Genomic DNA, 23,158 nt, shown 5'->3' with positions numbered 1-23,158 from the left:
TGTTAGGTTTAAACTTAACTTTTCTTTTCCCCATAGACATCAATAGGGCTGTGTTACGGAGCTTTTGATTCCTCGATCACAGGTGTTAGGTACCATATTGCCCGCACAAGCCAGGTTTTTAAAAACTTCTAATGACTGCACTATAGGGGGTTAAATAACGCAACTTTTGTTGCGTTCGTTAATTTCCCTGTAGCGTGCATAACTCATAATCTAGCTGATTATCTTTACAATTTCTTCTAATTCTGTGAAATTGCCCCTTCTGTACATTCTCTATCCATCTCCTAATGGCAACTATCTAAACCAATATAATTATTTAAGTCAGACTTTTTTAAGAATTTTCTTTATTTTAATTCATCATTTTCTATATAATTTTCTAGATCTAAAAAGTTAACCTTGGATTGACTATGTTCCCATGTGAATTCTATGTTCCAATCATTGCTTTTCAAATAATCTAGGAATGAAATGAGATCACTTTCCTCTCCATTCCATATAAAAAAACATCATCGATGTAGAAACCCGTAATACCAGCGCTGCATGTAAGTGAGCGGTGAGCATAAACTGCTCGTTAGCACCGCACAGCCTCCACTGCAAAACTCGTAATCTAGGTGTATGACTTTTAATTTAAAGAAAGCAAAATTCAACGATTTAAGGAAATTATTAAATAATATAAATTGGGACAATATATTCTCTAATAAAAATACAGAGGATAAATGGATAATATTTAAAATTTTGTTAAATAAATATACATATTAACAAATACCATATGGTTTTAAAAATAAAAAGCAAAAATCAAAGCCAATGTGGCTAAATAAAAATGTGTTAAGAGAAATTAGGAAAAACGTAGGGCATTTAAATTATTCAAAGAAAACAGTACAGATTCAACATTCCATATTTATAAGGAATGTAACAAAGCATGCAAAAAAGCAATCAAATACGCCAAAATTAAAAATTAAAAATTAATTGCAAAGGATTCTAAGTCTAACCCTAAAAGGTTCTTTAAGTATAGAAAAAAATCTAAGAAGGACAATATAGGTACATTAGAATGCGTGGAGGGTAGAATGATAAATAATGATAAGGAGAAGGCGGAGGTACTAAACCAGTTTTTTTCTTCAGTATACACAAGAGAGGAACCATTGAATGATACTTTGGAACAAAATAGAACATACCAGCCCATACAATTAACTGGGTTATGTATAGAGGATATCACGAACAAAATGGATAATATTAAGGTAAATAAAACTCCAGGTCCAGATGGAATACACCCAAGGGTGTTAAGGGAATTTAGCACTGTTATAGACAAACCTCTACTCTTAATTTTTCAAGACTCATTATCCTCAGGCATGGTACCCCAGGATTGGCGTAAAGCTGATGTGGTGCCACTCTTCAAAAAGGGAAGCAGGGATGATCCAGAAAGCTATAGACCAGTTAGTCTGACATCAGTAGTGGGGAAGATATTTGAAGGGATTATAAGGGATTATTTTGATGAGCCTATTCGTGTAAACAAGATTATGAGTTCTAATCAGCATGGTTTTAGGAGAAATAGATCATGTCAAACTAATCTAATTAGAATCTACAAGGAAGTAAGTAAAAATATAGATAAAGGGGAATCAGTTGATGTGATATACTTAGATTTTGCAAAGGCATTTGATTACAGTGCCACATGAGAGATTAATGCACAAAATTAAGGAACTGGGAATAGCTGAAAATGTTAGCTCATGGATAAATAACTGGATAAAAGATAGGGAGCAACGAGTAGTAGTAAATGGATCATACTCAGATTGGACAAAGGTAATCAGTGGAGTCCCCCAGGGATAAGTACTGGGCCCTGTTCTTTTTAATATTTTTTATAGATAGAGGGCAGACACCTTTACTAATTTATTAATTATGGATAAATTATTTGTGTGACATCTATTGTATTACGTCACTTAAAGGGCCATAATACCCAAATGTTTAAACACTTGAAAGTGATGCAGCATAGCTGTAAAAAGCTGACTAGAAAATATCTCCTGAACATCTCTATGTAAAAAAGAAAGATATTTTACCTCAAAAGTTCCTCAGTAGCCACCTCCCATTGTAAAGGATTTCTAAGCAGCATTTTAGTGTGTCTCTCCTGGGACATCTGAAGGGATGAGCATCGTGCACTCTCATCTTATTTCATCAATCAGGTAAAGGAAGTTTACAATGAAATCTCATGAGAGTCAAGTCAAATCTCATGAGATCACAGTAAAAGTTTATGACCTCAGCACTGCTGATGCTGATTGGCTGCTGTTCATTTCTTCATTTTTTTTATTTTTTTTTACCTGCAGCTGGGAGCAGTTGAGTATAACTTTTTACATAGAACTTACTCTGCTGAGCTGAGGAGATTGTGAGGTAAAATATCTTCCTTTTTTACATAGAGATGCTCAGGTGATATTTTCCTGTCAGCTTTTTACAGTTATACTGCATCAGTTTCAAGTGATTTAGCATATGAGTATTATGTCCCTTTAACAAACCAGTTTCTCATTGGCGCCTGGCCCTTTAAATGCATTAGCTTTTCTTACTTGCATTTAGCGTCGATGAGTAAGCGCTTGTCTGCGAGAAACATGTTAGATGGCTAATACCCTTCCCTGTCTTGTTGTGTCTTTAACGTTTTATTTTTAATGGAATAAACATACTTTTTTACCTGTTGCTCAGCAGCCGTCCTTTTTCATTTTTGCTGTCACTTAAAGGTACCTTCATTCTTCATTTGCCGTGGAAAGAAGAGGATGCTCAGTGTCGGATGTCTTGAAGATGGACCCGCGCTGTATGGATGAAGATAGAAGATGCCGTCTGGATGAAGACTTCCGCCTGTCTGGAGGACCACTTCTGCCCATCTGGAAGACCACTTCTGCCGTATTCGTTGAGGACTTCAGCACGGTTGGACGAAGACTTCTCCCGGTAAGGTGATCTTCAAGGGGTTAGTGTAAGGTTTTTTTAAGGGGGTATTGGGTGGGTTTCAGAGTAAGGTTGGTTGTGTGGGTGGTGGGTTTTATTGTTGGGGGGATTTGTAATTTTTTTACAGGTAAAAGAGCTGATTACTTTGGGGCAATGCCCCGCAAAAGGCCCTTTTAAGGGCTATTTGTAATTTAGTGTAGGGTAGGGCTTTTTTTAATTTTGGGGTGGCTTTTTTATTTTGTTAGGGGGATTAGATTAGGTGTAATTAGTTTAAAAATCTTGTAATTTGTTTATTATTTTCTGTAATTTAGTGTTTCTTTTTTTTGTACTTTAGCTAATTTTATTTAATTGTATTTAATTGTATTTAATTTAGGGAATTCATTTAATTATAGTGTAGTGTTAGGTGTTATTGTATCTTAGGTTAGGTTTTATTTTACAGGTACTTTTGTATTTATTTTAGCTAGGTAGTTTATTAAATAGTTTATAACTATTTAGTAACTATTCTACCTAGTTAAAATAAATACAAACTTGCCTGTAAAATAAAAATAAACCCTAAACTAGATACAATGTAATTATTAGTTATATTGTAGATAGCTTAGGGTTTATTTTATAGGTAAGTATTTAGTTTTAAATAGGAATAATTTAGTTAATTATAGTAATTTTATTTAGATTTATTTAAATTATATTTAAGTTAGGGGGGGTTAGGGTTAGACTTAGGTTTAGGGGTTAATATGTTTATTATAGTGGTGGTGACGTTGGGGGCAGCATATTAGGGGTTAATAAGTGTAGGTAGGTTGCGTCGAAATTAGGGCGTGGCAGATTAGGGGTTAATAAATATAATGTAGGTGTCAGCGATGTTGGGGGCAGCAGATTAGGGGTTTATAAGTATAATGTAGGTGGCAGCGGTGTCCGGAGCAGCAGATTAGGGGTTAATAATATAATGCAGGTGTCGGCAATGTCGGGGGCGGCAGATTAGGGGTGAATAAGTATAAAATTAGGGGTGTTTAGACTTGGGGTTCATGTTAGGGTGTTAGGTGTAGACATAAATTTTATTTCCCCAAAGGAATCAATGGGGCTGCGTTAGGAGCTAAACGCTGCTTTTTTGCAGGCCGGCTTTTTTTCAGCCGGCTCTCCCTGTTGATTCCTATGGTGAAATTGTGCACAAGCACGTTACACCAACTCACCGCTGACTTAAGCAGCGCTGGTATTGGAGTGCGGTAATGAGCAAAATTTTGCTCAATGCTCACTTCTTGTCTTTTAACTGTCTGTAAGTGAGCGGTGAGCATAAACTGCTCGTTAGCACCGCACAGCCTCTAACGCAAAACTCGTAATCTAGGTGTTAGTCAATTAATTTTTTCAATTTAAACAAATGTTTTTTTCATATTTTAAAGGGACAACAAACTCATATATGTTATTTCATTATGCAGATAGACAAGACCTTTTGCAAGCAGGATTAAAAGTTTTCGTTTCTATTATACCTCAGATATACTACTTATTAGAAATAGCAATGCACATGTGCAAGCCAATACCGAGTCATCCATATGTAGACATCATTCAGCAGCTATATAGTTTTTATAAATATGCTCCCCATCAAAGGATAAATCCAAAAATGGATAACAATTGAATATATATCAAACAAATTAATAATCAACAACATTGCCTGCTATTTATTATATATGATTAAACATATATTTCCTTTTCATGTCCCTTTAAGATAATACTTAAACCTTTAAAAAATTAAATAAAATTCAAGTAGGGTGGGGGGTGGAGCGAGTCTGGAACGGAGCGGTCGCTTGTTCATGAAGCTCTACATAGTTAAGGGCTAAATAGTAATAAAATCTACTACACTACGAATTAGGTTTGGCTACTGAAGCGAGATAAACCCTGAGGTTTGAAGAGCGAAAGCAAAAAATGCAAGAATCTCGCTAAGGAAAGTCTATTTTAAGAGCATTGCTAGCCGGCTGTGTCTTATTCGAAAATCTGCAGCACAGAGAGATAAGTACCCATATAGATATTGGGCTTCAGTTGACTACTGTATTAAGCTGATTACATTCTAGCCCCACTACCGCGCAATACACTACTCGATCCTACAGGCAATATGGCGGCTACTGCTAGATGGAAAAATAAAGTTTTGCAATCCCTTGAGAAGGCTTTCCAACTAGTCGAATTGCAACTGATCAGAGCCATCTCAGACGCAGTACACTGCCAAAAAAAAATTCCTACAGTTTAAGGAGACACGCAAATATATATATTGTTTTACAACCAAAAAAAAAAAAAAAGATGAGGTTCTAATATAAAGGTTCAATGTTATTTTGTACAATAATACTGTTTTACCCTTTTGAGTATACACAGGTATTTATTCTGTAAAGCAATACTATGCAAACCATTCATTGCTGTAACCGTTATCTATAATGTATGCAATTGAACTTATATTTGTTGTATTACTAAACAACCTCAATAAAAATTTAAAATGTAAAAAAAAAAAATTCAAGTAGGTCTTCTTGAATTTCCCGCACAGCCTTAGCCACTGTTTGTAGCGCCTGGGTCAGACGCTGAAATAAAATCAGAACGAAGGGCTCCATTTGTGTGCCCTGATCGACTGCTGTAAAAAAAACACAAAATAAAATATGTAACAACAATTCACTTTCAAGATATAATTTATAAAACATATGCTAAATTCGTACTTTCTGTTGCCGCCACCTCATCTTCTGCTATCTCTTGCGACATGGCCGCTGTTGCTGCATATTCAGATTCCTCATTGTCCACTGTCAGAGAAAAAGCACAAGCCAAAAAAATTGTTATGGATGTTGAATATGTGTCAAGGCCTATATTATACTCCACATTGTTCTAAAATGAAAAACAAAATATGGTCTACTAATTCACATTCAATGTAGAAGTGAAAAAAGATGATATGATAAATCTAATAAGCTCCTTCTTTTTCAAAGGTATGATGTCGGAATGGACCCGTTGATGTAAGTTTAAGAATTGGCACTAACACTTCCCCTCTTGGCCATGTAACTTGATAGGTCAAAAAAGGGGGTTTGGCCTTTCTCCTATTGGTTACAAGTTAATGTGTGTGGTTAACTGCATTCATCCAATATGCCAGCTAGCTGGTGTGATAATTACACACCCCCAAGCTTGTCAAAAAATAAAAAGATCTATAGACTGCCGCAATATACTTAAGACAATCCGTGATCATGAATGGGAATTGCTGACCGTTAAAATTAAAACAGAGTAATTACCACTAACAGATGTACCTTCCTGCATAAATATATAAATTTATAACGTGTAAAAATTGCATTATTATAATTTAATAGAAATGTTGGCACTATATAAATCCGAATACGTGAATCTTATAAAAAAGCGCTGATCTACACTCTAATAGATATTTATGAATGAGTTAAAAATGTAAATATTGGATGACCCTAAGTTTTATATGTGTTCCCATCATTGTATATGTATACTAAGACCTAAAATCTTAATATTTGCTTATTTCCTAAAATTACTGATAAAAAATACTGATAAAAAGGGAACTTGAAAAATAAATTGTTTTCCCTATAATTGATGGATGATTACAAAAAAAATAAAGTTGTGATTATTAAAAAAATAATAATATATAATAAATGTGATATCTTAAAAATATGAAATGTAAAAAATGCAAGAACAAAAAATAGATCACAAATTTGCCAATTTTACTCTCAATACATAATATAATAAACTAATAAAATAATAAAAATAATAAGTATTCTCCAAAAGCCACGGTGATTAATAAAGGAAACTGAGTTACATTGAGCATATGTAATATACATACTTGGAAAAATGTCATAGGTAATAGAATTAATAGAATGCACATATATATATATAACAGATTGAATAAAGTCCACATCAGTGGTGAAATATAAGACCTATGAGTGCGGTCTCTGCTTCTGTTTATATATATATATATATATATATATATATATATATATATATACACACATACACACACACATCTCTCTCTCTCTATCTATCTATAGATATGTACATCTCAATCTATCTCTATCTCTATCTTTAAACTTATATATATATATATATATATATATATATATATATATAAATATGTATATATATATATATATATATCAAATTTAGTAACGGAGGGGAAGCAATCGCTATGAGCTTATACTAAGACAAAAAGTGACCAACCAGTTGGCTTCTAGGCTAATACTGGTATGGTCTTGAATATATCAAATATATGGTGCAGACCCTTATGTAAAATAGATGAGTTTATATAGAAAGAATAAATCCTGGAAAAGAAATAGAAAAGACCAGGATGAAAGACAGGGAATTCAGCACTCTTTTACAAAATTAAACTAAAGCTCAAAAAACTTATTCAAAATGTGTCAGCCTCCAAGGCTTGTGTAGCTGCAAAGGAGAGAACTCTCTGGCACTTACTGTATATTACATATATATATACAAAGATAGAAAAATGCAAAAAGACCCAATAGGTAGATATGATCTGTTTATATGGATATCAAATAGCATAAAAAATACAACATATTATGTTACAAACCTGACCGGTCAGGGGATAGTGTCTATACCAAAACAGAAATTATAAACATGATATGTGGTTATTTTCACAGGCCTGTGGAGCCATGTGTGTAAACTGCAGGATAAGAATGGGGGACAATAATTAGACTACTACACCCTACTGCTTGCGGCACCTTAGTATGTAAGGCTATATGCCGGGCAGATTACTATATGGGATCTAAGTAGTTACAGTTAGTGTACCCCAACACCTATGCAGAAGTATTGATGTTCTTAAAGACTGATAGCACATATACATGTAACTATAAGATATATTTGTGGGGGACTGAAATACAAGCTACTACACCCAGCTGCTTACGGCACCTTATAGGGTTAAGGCTAAATGCCGGGCAGGTATATGTATGGGATCTAAGTAGGTTGTGGTGCCGTGCCCCAAAATATGTACAAATATCTTATTGTCATGCAAACAAACAATTTAGCACAGTAGTATACAGCCAGCCTCGCTGAGTAATCACTTAGAGGCAGCTACTCTTGCTATCGAGTGAGAATGTCCCTTTGGAGAAAGGTTATGCAAGCTGAAAAGTTAGCCATGAAGCAGATACAGATAATTGCAGAAAGCACAAGGTTTAGCCTCCGTGTTGCGTGGTATTAGTAAGCTTCAAGCGCATATTAGTAGCATTTCCTCAGGGAATATTTAAAGTATACTCTCTCAACAGGGTATCATCATCCAAGACAGTCAATAAGCAGCCTATTAGTCAGGCAGTGACAAGGTAGTATACGACCTGTTTCCTTCAAAGTTATTTCTGTGACTGATTCTTAGGAGATGAGCCTCATTCGGTGTTCAGGAACTCCATTCTAGAAATCCAACAGATATGTTTGTTTGCAGCGTGTCTGTTCCGTGTATTCAACACCTATCACATGCTCCGGTCAGCTTGTCCAATGCCGACGCGCGTTTCACCCGCTAGGTGTGTCGGGCTTCGTCAGGGCGTTTTTTATGCTATTTGATATCCATATAAAGAGATCATATCTACCTATTGGGTCTTTTTGCGTTTTTCTATCTTTGTATATATATATGTAATATACAGTAAGTGCCAGAGAGTTCTCTCCTTTGCAGCTACACAAGCCTTGGAGGCTGACACATTTTGAATAAGTTTTTTGAGCTTTAGTTTAATTTTGTAAAAGAGTGCTGAATTCCCTGTCTTTCATCCTGGTCTTTTCTATTTCTTTTCCAGGATTTATTCTTTCTATATAAACTCATCTATATATATATATATATATATATATATATATATATATATATATAAAAAATATTATTGATGATATATCTATCTATATATATATATATATATATATATGTTATCATTAATATATGTATATATAAAGATATATATAGATAGATATATCTTTAGATATATACATATAGAGATATAGAGATTTATAGACATATAGAGAGAGAGAGATAGATAGATAGATAGATAGATAGATAGATAGATAGATAGAAAGAGATAGAGATAGATAGAGGTATTGTGATTTGCTGTTATCTTACATTTTCAAATTAGATTTATTTAGAAATAATTATTTAATAGTTATGCTATTAACAATTCAATAATCATTTATACTTTGCAATTTTTTTGCGTCATTTTTGTCAACAATGCAAGATTCTCATTAAATTAATTTTGAAGTATAATACACTGGATAAATTACACTTACATCTCCTAATCAGTGACCTTATGTCCATATAGCGCTCCGGCTCAATCTGCACTTAAGGTCACTAAACCTCCTGAAACACTGACAACGCATCCTCCTGATCCCGGACACGCACCTCATCTGGCGCATCATCTCGTAGACAATTTGATCCTGCCATTCATGTCTTATTCCGCACACTCCCCCGATCCTCCTGGGGAAGTATCTGTCCATGCCATATACAAGTATGACCAACTCCCCATCTGTAAAAATAAGTGGACCCGACATACTTGCAACTCATAAAACACACTGAAAATATTAATTACGGTGACCAAAATAATCCAAAGTATAGAGCTATCTGATTGGTTCTTGACAATATAAATTTTTGGTTTTTGCTGTTTGATTGGAGGAATATATTAATCATGTGTTGATGACCATTTGTATGTAAAAGTGAATCAATAATCATATTACATGCGTCATCAATGACTGACAAGAAAACTAAAATTATTATTACATCTATGTCACAAATAAACCAAATATGTTTAAAAAAAAAAAAAGGATTTTAATACGTATATTAAATGTATATTGGTTATTAGGATTGTAATTGCAGAAAAACAACAAATGGATTGAAACTCAAAGAGGCCCCATAGGCTTTGCGACTTCCAAAATCATAAAAAGTATATTACATTTAATTATATTTTTAATAAATTAATATCAACTATATGGATAATAGGATTTATATTAAAAAAAACAAAACATTAAGGGACATACCTGTTGTGTGCCCAAATCCGGGTGCAGGGGTTACCCACATCATAACGATTAATTGCATAATCATTTCTGAGAATAAACAGGCATCACCAATGACGCACAATGTAGAGGAACTTATATCAAGTATGGATTTTGATGATTGGTGATTGTTTAAATAGTTTCGAATAGCATCCTGATTAGCTGATTTAAATGATCACATGATTGATCAATTGCCAATAAAAATTTATAGATAATTGAAACGATTGTGGATTGTTTAGGAGCTTGAATTGACTTGTGATTATTAGTTTGTAGCTTGGTATTTTTGCAGAATCTTCAAACCTATGTATATATCTATTTATTTATATTATAATGGCGTCTTCAGAGTCTGGGAAAACTAAATCAGGTCGTAATATCCAGTTTAATTTTCATCAGAAACAGGTTCCTGTAACACTGGTTCTGCAGCATTATGATTTCTTGTTTGGTGCTAAAGCACAGAAGACAACTTCCTCCAGGAAAAATGAAATATGGCGAACAATTGCTGATAATGTTTCTGCTGAGGGAAATTATAGGAAATCAGTAGAGCATTGCAAAAAACGATTCTCTGATATAAAGAGAATTTTAAAATCAAAGTTGGCCAGAGAGAAGAAGTCGACGCGTGCTACAGGCGGTGGCACCGCATATGTCGCTGAACTGTCGTCATATGAAAATATGCTTATGGAAAGGTTGGGGGACAATCTGACGCAGAGCCTTGAAGACTTTGAACACGATACTGACGCGTTGGCAGGTGAGAATTGTATATTACATGCGTCACTCTTGTCGCAGAGTGCACCTTTCTCTACTATATATATATATATATATATATATATATATATACAGTATTTTGATAGAGATATATTAGCAAACCTAAAAAATTTAGTTTTTATCACCTTACAAACATTTTATATACACTACAGTCCTTTACTCAGTGGGCAGAATTATTCCTGCTTTTACACTCCATAATATAATTTGACTCCCTGGCTTACTATTCCAAACTATATTACGCTGTCATGAGCACACCTAAGCTTGGGTGGGATGTTTTAACCAATGGGAGATGGTCAGTCTCCCTGATTATCTTTTAAGACACATTTTAAAAATGTATCTACACATATAATAAACTAAACAAAATGTGTTTATTATATATTTTGAAAGTTGTTCTTAAAAAATGTTTTATTTGGATTATAACATAATCAGGGAGACTGACCATCTGCCATTGGTTAAAGGACCCCACCCAAGCTCCCTATGTGAAACCTGTAGTGCATTGCTGCTCATTCAACTAATGATAAAAAGAGAATGAGGACAATTTGAGAATATTAAAAAAAAAAATCCCCTTCTAAATAAATCATGAAAGAACATGTTTGTGTTTCATGTACCTTTAAAATACTTTTTTCCTATCATTACCTTTTATGTAAGCATATTCTGAGAACCCTATGATAACATGGAATATCATTTATAATCTATTGAGTATTGAATTTAAAATTTAGAATAAAAAAGAGTCATGTGTGAAATAAAGAACATTTATTTTAATATATCTTTTTTTTTTAAATAATAATATTGAGAATGGATGAATGGAAAAAAAAATATGATAAAATAAATGAACATATGTACAATATATTTACATGATCATTGGCCAAATAGAGCATGGATATAATCAGATCGGCTCTAGCATCAATTTGCTCTAAAGGTGCAAAATTGTCATCATACTCTACTTCCAAAAAAGATATATCATCATCTGGCATGCTTAAGGCTATGTTATGGAGCATGCAACATATAAGAAATATCTGGGATACTTTCTTGGGTGTGTATTGAAGTACTCCCCCGGAGATGTCTAAACACTGAAATCAGCTCTTCAAAACCCCAAATGTGCGCTCTATCACACATCTCGTAGATGTGTGAGCCTCATTATAGCGCACTTGCGCAGGAGACGTGGGGTTCAGCACAGGAGTGAAAAGCCATGGGAGACATGAATAGCCTGAATCTCCTGTGTGCAAGAAATAGACAATATATTTTAGCAATATAAAAGAAATAATATTATAATATACATATATGAAAAATTGTAATAGACATTTACCTAGAATAGTTCCCTCAGGCATTTGTCGATCCTGAAACTTGTTGTAAATGGTCGAATTCCTCAGGATAAAGGAATCATGGGATGAACCCGGGAATCCTGACCGGATACTCATAATCCGCAATTTAGCTTCAGAGATCACTTGTATATTTAAAGAGTGATTATCCTTACGGTCACGATAGGGCGCTTCTTTTCCCTTTGGAGGCTGCACTAATATATGGGTACAATTGCACCCAAGATGTTTGTCATCCTGGCAATCATGTAGAACTGGACCTTCACACAATGCCAATCCTCTGGTGTTTTTGGAAAATGAACAGAATGCACTAGCCGTTGGTGCAAGGCATTAAGAACTTCTGATAGATGCCTTGAAAAAGTAGCCTGGCTAATCCCCACAGCTAAACTGGTTACTGCTTGAAATTATCCTGTGCCAGGAAATAGAGGAAAGCCAGCAGTTTTAACATTCCAGGGATTGCCCTTGTCCTATATGTTATAGGTTCAAGGGAGTCTTTTATCTCAAGATAGAACCTCTCAATTGTAACTTGATTCAACCTGAACCTAAGGACAACCTCCCTGTCACTCAGGGCATGCAGGCCTATTCTGGGTAAAAAAAAAAGCCTGGGTCTTCTGCATAGTTCATGACGCTGAACAAGATCCAACAATCTCCTTCTCCTGCATCTTTGTTGAGTAGCAAAGCAAAAAAATATTGAGCATCTCCATCTTTAGTAATTACAATGCATACACCAACCTTTCTGTGTTGTTAGACACTCCCTTTTATAATGACCGGTTCATCAGCTGGAAATGCATGTGGACGTAATATATTGATTGATGCAATTTGAGTAGTTATTTGGGCGTTAGAAGTGACAATTAAAGTATAGAGATTTTTATATATTTATATAAATATATATATTTATATATGTATATATATATATATTTATATACGTATATAGAGATAGATAGATAGATAGATAGATAGAGAGATATATACTGTAGATAGATATAGAGATATATAGATACATAGATAGATATCTGGGTACGCCCTACACAGACTTATAACTGTACCATGTGAACAAAAGTTAACCATGTTAACATGTATTTTATCACAAAAGATAATATTTTATCACAAATGATACAAGGGACATTAATATTTTAAATTATAATTCATGATTCTGATAGTTCATTCATATCATACTTCACAGACCAAAAAGTTGTGCTAATTTAACTTATTCAGTATTTTCATTATCTGTCTGCGATGAAAAAAAAGATGGTAGAAATATTTTTTTAAAACCATTGATTCCTATGGCATTCGCTACCTCAAAGGTGGCAGTTTGAACGACATATACGCTGCGTCGGAGAAAATGCAAGCCTAAAAGTTAAATATTTGATAAATGTTGTAGAGGTTCGAATAGAGTCGAATGTGAAGGCGGATCATCAGATTACGCTACAATTTCGGAAAATAAGAAGGCGGATCATCAATATTACGATCGAAGACTGCGAGCATCGATATGCGTCAGATTGATCTCCCGGGAGTATATATATTACGTCGAACATTGCAAAAGTTGACGATGTTGAAACTTTATTAAATAGATTAACTTTGCGTCTAATTTGATGCAAAATACAAGCGTATTCTCAGTTGAAGCATTGATAAATAGACCTCAGTGAGCGTTCTAAATGTACTTAATAACACTAAATAGAAAAATAATAATTATTTGCTAGTCACGGGGGATGTATCATCCATATACCATTACAACTAAGCAAAGAGGTTTGGAATTAGTAACCCTTATGCTAACACAACTTAGTGATTTATGTGAAACACAAATAAAATATATCCTAGAGGGTATATTGAAATGATTTTGGATTCCAACTTTTTCTGGTTCAATTATAATTATTATTTACAGATTGGAGGGACGGCGATAGATATGCGCTTTGCCCCCAGCTATGCAAACCTATTCTTGGATGCGTGGAAGGAAGCATGGATTTATGGTGGGCATAGCTGGGGGCAAAGCATCGTATCTTACCATCGCTACATCGCTACATAGATTATTTGAAAAGCAATGATTGGAACATAGAATTCATATGGGAACATAGTTAATCTAGGGTTAACTTTTTAGATCTCAATATTTATTTAGAAAATGATTAATTAAAATAAAAACAAATCTTTAAAAAAATGACGTAAATAATTATATTTGTTTATATAGTTGCTATCATAGGAGATGGATAGAGAATGTACCGAAGGGGCAATTTCACAGAAATAGAAATTGTAAAGATAATGATATTTATTTTGAATAAGCACAAATTTAAAAAAAAAAAAAAAAAAAAAACGTTTCTTGGATAACGTCTTCAAAGAACAGAATTTAGATAATACAATCAATAAGTTTGGAAAATTAGAAAGATGTGAAATGTTACAATATAAAGAAAGAAAAAGTTGGACCGAAAATAACAATCTAAATTTTATCTTCAATTACAATAATTAGAATAAGGACTTAAAAGGGATTATAGACAAACATTGGGGAATTTTAAAAACGGATTCAACTCTTAGTTCAATTCTTCCTGATTGACCTAATCTACGGCTAGATTACGAGTTTTGCGTTATGGTGAAAAAGCAGCGTTATCAGGTTATAACGCTGCTTTTTCACTACCGCTGCTATTACGAGTCTTGCAGGTTTAGGGGCACCGCACACTTTTTTGGCCATAACGCAAATCAACTTACGCAAATTGCGTAAAGTCTTTTTTCAATGGGATTTTCATAGCGCCGATATTACAAGCTTTTCCTGGGAGGCCAAAAAGTGAGCGGTACACCCTATACTGTCAAGATTCGTAACGCATTCTAAAGTCAGTAGTTATGAGTTTTACACTACAAAGCTGTAACATAAAACTCATAACTAAAGTGCTAAAAAGTACACTAACAACCATAAACTAACTATTAACTTCTAAACCGAGGCCCTCCCGCATTGCAAACACTAAAATAAAATTATTAACCCCTAATCTGCCGCTCCGTACATTGCCGCCACTATAATAAAAATATTAACCCCTAAACCGCCGTACTCCCGCATCGCAAACACTAGTTAAATATTATTAACCCCTAATCTGCCATTCCTAACATTGCCGCCACCTATCTACATTTATTAACCCTTAATCTGCCGCCCCCAACGTCGCCACCACTATACTAAAAACCTGTAATACCAGCGCTGTAGGTAAGCGAGCGGTGACAATAACGTGCAAGTTAGCACCGCACCCCTCATACCGCAAAACTTGTAATCTAGCCGCAAATTTTTAAAAGAGCACCCAATTTTAAGGACCAACTAACTCATAGCTTTATAAGAGACAGGGCTTCAGGCAATTGGCTAACGGATATGAAGGGGTTTAAATATTGTAAGAATTGTGCAGCCTGTAGCAAGATCTCTAATGTAGAAAAGAAAAATAGGATTTTTTTTCAATTCTAAAGATAGAAAGAAAAAATATGATATTGAACAATTTATAACCTGCAACAGTAAATATATAGTTTACCCTTTGATCTGTAGTAGTAATTGGTTTTATATAGGTAAAATTACTAGATTATTGAAAACAAGGAACACACATATATAACATAAAGCAAGGCTCCCTCAAACATTCTGTGCCTGCACATTTCAAAGAAAAACAAAATCAGGATCCCAATGGGTTAATTTTTATGGGAATTAGAAAAATAGAAAGCCATTGGAGAGGGTCAGCTAGGGACAAGGAGTTGTCCAAATTAGAAATTAAGTGGATCTTCGAACTAAATATCCTAGTACCCAATAGAATGAATATTGGTTTTGAACTATGTCACTTTTTAACATGAAACGAGGTCTGCACTACTAACATTAATGAATATAAAATGATGTCTTTATTATTGTTTAGATGTTTTATAACAATACATAATGTAGATTAGATTATTGCTATTATATAAGATATACTAATTAAGGTAAAAATAATATATAGAATGTATTGTTCTTCCTTGATATGAATTAGTAGCTATAATGTTCGAATATGGATTAACATTCCACCTTAAATATGGGACTGAAAAAGAAAGACCTCCTATTGATTCAAGTTCACTTAAAAGAAGAAGTCACCTAGACCGCTGATATAAAACCCTTGAAAAGGCCACGGGGGCATGGCGAAACGTACGTCAGGTAGCGTGAAGTCAGTGACGTCACAGTGAAGGGCTTGGCTCCTAATATAGACTGGTAGTAAACAGATACTTTGTTTGCTGCTACAATCTGTTACTATCCTCCTTTGAGACTTGAGATACCATTCTGGTTAATGGGCGAATCTTGTATAGCCCTAAGTGATGATATGTCCTGATATTCATTTAGTCTATTTCACATGTTTTTAAAATTTTAATAAATATTTTGTAAGGAAGTGGTTTCCTTACTGTTGGCTTCCCTGATAGCCTATATCAGGTCTGCAATTATATCAGGAGCTGATTTATAGCTCCTGAAAAGTGTGAGTACAATTTCATTCAGTTTTGCAACACTGTTTATATCACAGTATCACACTATTGTGTTTTTCTTTGTGTTTGGAGACACAGTTACGATTTGGCAGCAGCAATTTTCACTTGGGAGAGCTGATCCTGACCGCCTTGTGAATCAGGGGCGCGATCCGATATAGATCGTAGTTTGCGGCGCAAGCGAGGGAACCCGCGTTGCCCGCAGTTTCAGCTCGCAACTCGAGCTATCCCATATACGGCGCCGTCAGATGCTAACGTGCCATAAGTCGGATAAACCAGCGATGTCCAGAAATCTGCGCAAGTACAAATTTCTGGCATCACCAGTGACTTGCGGCACGTTAGAAACTGCCGGCGCCTACAAAACCTGACTAAAGTCTAAATCACCCGCACTGTCTAACACGCCTCCCTAACATAGCCCGACAAGTCTAACACGCCTCCCTAACATAGCCCGACACGTCTAACCCTCTATCCGCTATCCCCCCTCACTAGCCTAACAATAAAATATGTATTAACCCCTAAACCGCCGCTCCCGGAGCCCGCCGCTACCTAATAAAGTTATTAACCCCTAAACCCGCCGCCAGCTATATTAAATCTATAACCCCCTAAAGTGAGCCCCTAACACCGCCGCCATCTACCTTACCTACCCCCTAAAGTGAGCCCCTACCCTGCCGCTATCTATTTTAAAATTATTAACCCCTAATCTAATCCCCCTACCCCGCCGCCATCTATATTAAATTATTTAACCCCTAAAATACTAAACTATCCCTACCACTAAACCTAAGTCTAACCCTACAAATAGCCCTGAAAAGGGCTTTTTGCGTGGCATTGCCCCAAAGTAACAGCTCTTTTGCCAGCCCTTAAAAGGGCTTTTTGCGGGGCATGCCCCAAAGTAACAGCTCTTTTGCCAGCCCTTAAAAGGGCTTTTGGCGGGGCTTTGTCACAAAGTAAACTGCTCTTTTGCCTACAATCTACATCCCCCTACACCGCGGCCACCTATAATAAATGTATTAACCCCTAATCTAATCCCCCTACACCGCCGCCAGCTATATTAACTATATTAACCCTAATTATATTAGGGTTAATATAGTTAATATAGTTATTATATTATATATATTAACTATATTAACCCTAATTATATTAGGGTTCATATAGTTAATATCGTTATTATATTATATATAATATTTATTGATAGTGTAGGTGTATTTGTAACTTTTAGGTTAGGATTTATTTTACAGGTAATTGGGTAATTATTTTAACTAGGTAGCTATTAAATAGGTAATAACTATTTAATAGCTATTATACCTAGTTAAAATAATTACCAATTTACCTGTAAAATAAATATAAACCCTAACATAGCTATAATGTAATTATTAATTACATTGTAGCTATCTTAGGGTTTATTTTATAGGTAAGTATTTAGATTTAAATAGGAATATTTTAGTTTATAATATGAATTAGATTTATTTAATAAGAATTTAGTTAGGGGTGTTAGGGTTAGATAGAGTTAATATAGTTTATATAAATACTATAGTAACTATATTAACTATATTAACCCTAATATAATTAGGGTTAATATAGTTAATATATATAATGTAATAACTATATTAACTATAATATACTTAGGGTTAATATAGATAATATAGCTGGCGGCGGGGTAGGTAGATTAAATTAGGGGTTAATAATTTTAATATAGATGGCGGCGGTGTAAGGGGTTCACATTAGGGGATAGATCAGTTAGATGGTGGCGGTTTTAGGGGCTCACAGTAGGGGATTAGTTTATGTAGATGGCGACGATTTAGGGGTTAAATACTTTATTATGGATTGTGGCGGGGGATCGCGGTTGACAGGGAGATAGAAATTGCGCATGCGTTAGGTGTTAGGTTTATTTTAGCAGATCGCGGTTGACAGGGAGATAGACATTGCGCATGCGTTAGGTGTTAGGTTTATTTTAGCAGATCGCGGTTGACAGGGAGATAGACATTGCGCATGCGTTAGGTGTTAGGTTTATTTTAGCAGCCGGTTTAGGGAGTTACAGGGCTCCAATAGTCAGCGTAAGGCTTCTTACGGCTGCTTTTTGTGGCGAGGTGAAAATGGAGTAAGATTTCTCCATTTTCGCCACGTAAGTCCTTACGCTGTATATTGGATACCAAACTGCGCGGGTTTGGTATACCTGCCTATGGCCCAAAAAACTACGGGCGACGGCAGAAATATACGCGCGTAACTTCTAGGTTACGCCGTATATAGGATACCAAACCCGCGCAAATATTGAATTGTGGGCGACGATTTTTATCGGATCGACCCCCAGGACTGCACTTTACTTGAGCTTAAGATAGCTGAATATTATGTGAGTAGACTACTTACATGGTTGTTCACTTTTTTATATAATGTAACAATATTGCACCATCATTTGTTTCTTTTTTCTTTGAGATATTGTGAAAATGCAAACTCCAGCATCGTTTGACACTTTATATCCTTTTTATCACATTTATTGTTGTCATGGACATTACTGCAAGGAAATTTAATTATAAATGGTATTCTGAAATTTTGGTTCTAATACAAAAGAAATATGGGGTCTTAATGTTGAATTCATGCAACCTGGAAGCCACTGGTATTTGTTGGTCATGAGCAGTTATTGAGTTATAATATAGTTGATTGCAATATACAATGACCCATTAAATTTGCCATTGATCTGGGACATATGATTTGGAAAGTTCTTAGTACCAATGAGAGGTTTGCTAACTTTATTAAAGCTGTTTCACCCGTTCTTTACACATTTTAAGTTATGTCTCTTCCTAGCACTTTACTCTGGCTTACCTGCTCCATCTTGATGAGGATACAATCAATAAAATCTCTGGGAGAGCTTAGGTCCAAGGTTTCCTTATGGTTTTTTATTTTTTCAGTTATAAATTCCTTAATGCTTTCCAGTGCATGGAAGAGCTTGTTGTGAGGTCCTGGCAACTGGCCAACAATTTTTGGGTAGACATTATACATCTGGGAAAATAACAGTTTGTTGTAATTAAATTTTAAGTAATTTTTTTAGGTCAAAATTAAACTGGCTTAAAGGGCCAGTCCCATTAAGGAGCTTAGTGAGCTTATGAGGGCTAATGAGATAAATGTATAGGTCCAATACATTTAATATTTACCTGTCCCCAAATAGAGCTGACCCCTCTGAAAAGTTCATGTAAAAGACTTAAAAGCCTGAGAAATTCCTTGTCTTCATATTCAAACCGATCTCCAAAAACCACTGAGCAGATGACATTGGAAACAGCATTACTGAAATAAAACGTGGGGTCCACAGGCTGAGCTAGAGAGTGGGAAAACAGCAATCAGGTTCTTAATGCTGATTAAAATTAAGAGTGGTTTAAAATATCTATCTTACTATCTTTCTCAGAATAGCCCCCAGTTAATATGGTGGTGAAATGTTGTTCTCTGTACTAACTTTAGAAAATATCTCTATCCACAGTGCATAAATAATTTTGTGAGACTAAGTTTATGTATTTAAAAAATAAAAATACAGTTAATCATACACTCTATGTTTGCATGTCATGTTATTTCTGTTTAAAAACAATCACATTTCAGACTTTAAGATTACATCAAAATTAACCTCTCACTTGCTAGATTCTAACCTATGTCATGTGTAGGGAATGGCCTGTCTAAAGAGAATGTAAATTGGTGGCAGCAATAAGCTATTAAGTCTATTCAATTACAAATTTCCAAGGGAAAAAAAACACTGGTGGTGTCAGTAGTGGGATTGTCCTTATACATAAATACTCATGTGAGAATGTGGTACATAATCAACTTAATCTGAAATGTGCAGACTCACTGTTTGTTTTCTTGAACTCCTCGTTAAGAAATTGGGCCTCTTCTTGGATTCTTTCTTCGATACTCCTCTTTCCCATTCCAAAATTTCTCAATATCATCAAGGAAAAACGGCGCAGCTGCTTCCATCGTTCTCCATTGCTACCAACAACTCCTGACAAATGATGACAAGAAAAAAGGGTTAGTAATAAAATGCATAAACCTTGTTACTCACAAATACAATATAATTTCAAAAGATTATTATAGAACATAGTTTTGTCCTGAATAATGCACAATAAACAGATGGTAAATTTAGGGGCATTAATTCTAATGTTGCCCCCTAACTGTCACAGTGATACAGACTAGAGTGTGATAAATACAAAATGAAAAATTAATTTGATTTTCTCATATATTTTTTTTTAAAGCTCTGGGTATAAAATGTATACAAATTTAAATAAAATGGATGATACATTCTAAGTAAGTGGAGTGGAACTTTCAGTGGAATTACCATTGACCTCACACTTCAGCAAGTTTCTAATTAAGTTTTAAAGTAATTTCAAACCACCGGTGGTTCTGTGAATGTCAATGATTTTTGTGTATGTTTTTGTGTATATCTATGTGTAATTAAATATTTTTATACTGATCTATACAGTTTTTATTAGTCTATTATCATTAACTAGATTAATTATAATTCAATGGTTTTGAAAATATTAAAATGCCAGTGCTTTCCAAGTATGTCCCTTTAATCCATTAACACCTTAAAGGGACCCTTAACACCTTACTTCTAATAATCCCCAAAATCTACTTTTTCTTATTAAAAAAAATAAAGTAATCACTGCTGCCTATTTTATCTGTTCCTCTTAGCCCAACCTTTTGAAGGAGATTGATTTGAAATACAGTGTTGAGGCAGTGCTTGATTTCCTATGTAAGCTGCCATATTGTAGCGTGCGTTACAGGGCTCAGTAGTCACATGGTCATGATGCAGTCATGTGATACACACACCATATTATCTAAGGAGACGTTTAGCAAGGATCATATGCATTATCTAGTAGTGTGACAGGAGTAGATGACACTGCTAGATAATGAATAAGATCCTTGCTAAACGTCTCCTTATGCTGGGTGTAAGTCCTTAGTGATTTACATTCAGGAGGAGAGGTCATGAAAAGAAGAAGTCTTTTGAACAAATGATATGCAGCGTTCCGTCAGTGGGAGCTTCCTCCTCCCTCTCCCTCCCAGAGCAGTCAGTAGTTACAATAATAACACAGAAACCGGCTCTGCTTACTGAGCATAAAATTTTACGGTCAGAGTTTAAGGAGAAAAAAAAAACTGTGTGTGTGGGAGGAGTTAAAAACATAAACACAGTAGTTATAAGTATTTTATTTAAATTTCTGCATAACATGTTTTATATACATTAAATGGGAAATTAAATATATTTATACCCTCACTGAGAAATAACTTTTCAGACACTGCAGCTCACACGCTGCAGGCAGAGATGTGATTCCTTCCTCTAAGTACTATGAATGAATAGATAATATGGTGTGTGTATCACATGACTGCATCATGACCATGTGACTACTGAGCCCTGTAACGCACGCTACAATATGGCAGCTTACATAGGAAATCAAGCACTGCCTCAACACTGTATTTCAAAACAATCTCCTTCAAAAGTTTGGGCTAAGAGGAACAGATAAAATAGGCAGCAGTGATTACTTTATTTTTTTTTAATAAGAAAAAGTAGGTTTCAGCAATTTTTATCAGGTGTTTAATGTCCCTTTAAGGGGCCGAATTATCAAGCTCTGAATGGGGCTTGATGCCCCTTTTTTCCGGCGAGCCTTCAGGAAACAGAAGGACGGAAACAAAAGTTATGAAGTAGCTTGTCCTCTGAAGGCTACCTACCATGGTGACACAGAAGTAGCATTGGGGTATGAAATCACAGTGACACAGAGTGACACAGTAACACATACAGGAGGGCGATATAGGATATGGAGTTTGTCTCTCCCAACTTACGGTGACACAGACAGGGGGAAGAAATGGACATGGAGCGTGTCTCTCCCAACTTATGGTGACACAGTGACACAAACAGGAGGGAGATATGGGACAGGGGTTCACAGTGACACAGAAAAGAAGGTGATATGAGACATGGAGCCTGCCCCTCCCTTGGGAAATAGGACATAGGGATAGATTTTTCAAGCAGCGGATGCTGCAATCTACCCCCAAAGTTTCAGGTCCGTCTGAAACTTAAGTTAAGAAGCAGTGATCTTAAGCCTGCTTCTCTTTATCTCATCTACCACCTCTGAAGTGGCGGAGTGCAATCATTCCCATTGGATACCATCAGGATGATTGACACCCCCTGCTATCAGCCGATTGGCCGCAAATTTGCAGGGGGCGGCATTGCGCAAGCATTTCACCAGAAATGCTTGTGCAATGTTAAAGCGATCATGTCCACCCAACATTTGCTAAATATACCCCATTGAGTCTATCTCTCCCCTGCAGAGTGACCCATTGACTCAGGAAAAAAAGTAAGATATTGAATATTCAGTTTGCTCCTCTCCTACAGGAAGAAGGAAGCTATGGGATATGGAGTTTGCCCCTCCCTTGCAGGGTACCACAGTGAACAGTTGTTGGGAAGAGTAGATAATAATACTGAGTAGATGTTTATGAGCTGTACAGTCACTTGGTTTATTAAAATGTAAGCTATTAAAATATTACAATGTGAGCGTGCAGCACAAGGTACTTACCAGCTGGGGAAGCTTTCTGCAGTTAGCCTGCTTACCATTCTACACACACACACACACATATATATATATATATATATATATATATATATATATATATATATATATATTTATAAAACCAATCCTGTAGCGATATTATATGTTTGATCTTTCCTACTGAATAATTAAGAAATCCTTAATGCTATTTAA

At 35.2% G+C, this 23,158-nt stretch overlaps 1 protein-coding gene across 1 annotated transcript in view; it reads right to left on the bottom strand.

The window, feature by feature from the left end:
* The window catches only part of LOC128666935 (cytochrome P450 2G1), a 136,657-nt gene that overhangs the window by 49,566 nt on the left and 63,933 nt on the right, over positions 1-23,158 (bottom strand). The window contains exons 3-5 of the mRNA XM_053721756.1: positions 20,260-20,409; positions 19,580-19,740; positions 19,251-19,427 (exon numbers count right to left, since the gene is read on the bottom strand). Of these exons, the coding sequence (XP_053577731.1) occupies positions 19,251-19,427; positions 19,580-19,740; positions 20,260-20,409 (488 nt within the window). The remainder of the gene's footprint in view (positions 1-19,250; positions 19,428-19,579; positions 19,741-20,259; positions 20,410-23,158) is intronic.

This window comes from Bombina bombina, chromosome 7 (genome assembly GCF_027579735.1).
Source record: "Bombina bombina isolate aBomBom1 chromosome 7, aBomBom1.pri, whole genome shotgun sequence".
Taxonomy (NCBI): domain Eukaryota; kingdom Metazoa; phylum Chordata; class Amphibia; order Anura; family Bombinatoridae; genus Bombina; species Bombina bombina.
The sequence above is the reverse complement of the archived record's forward strand: the minus strand, read 5'-3'. Positions and strand labels throughout refer to the sequence as shown.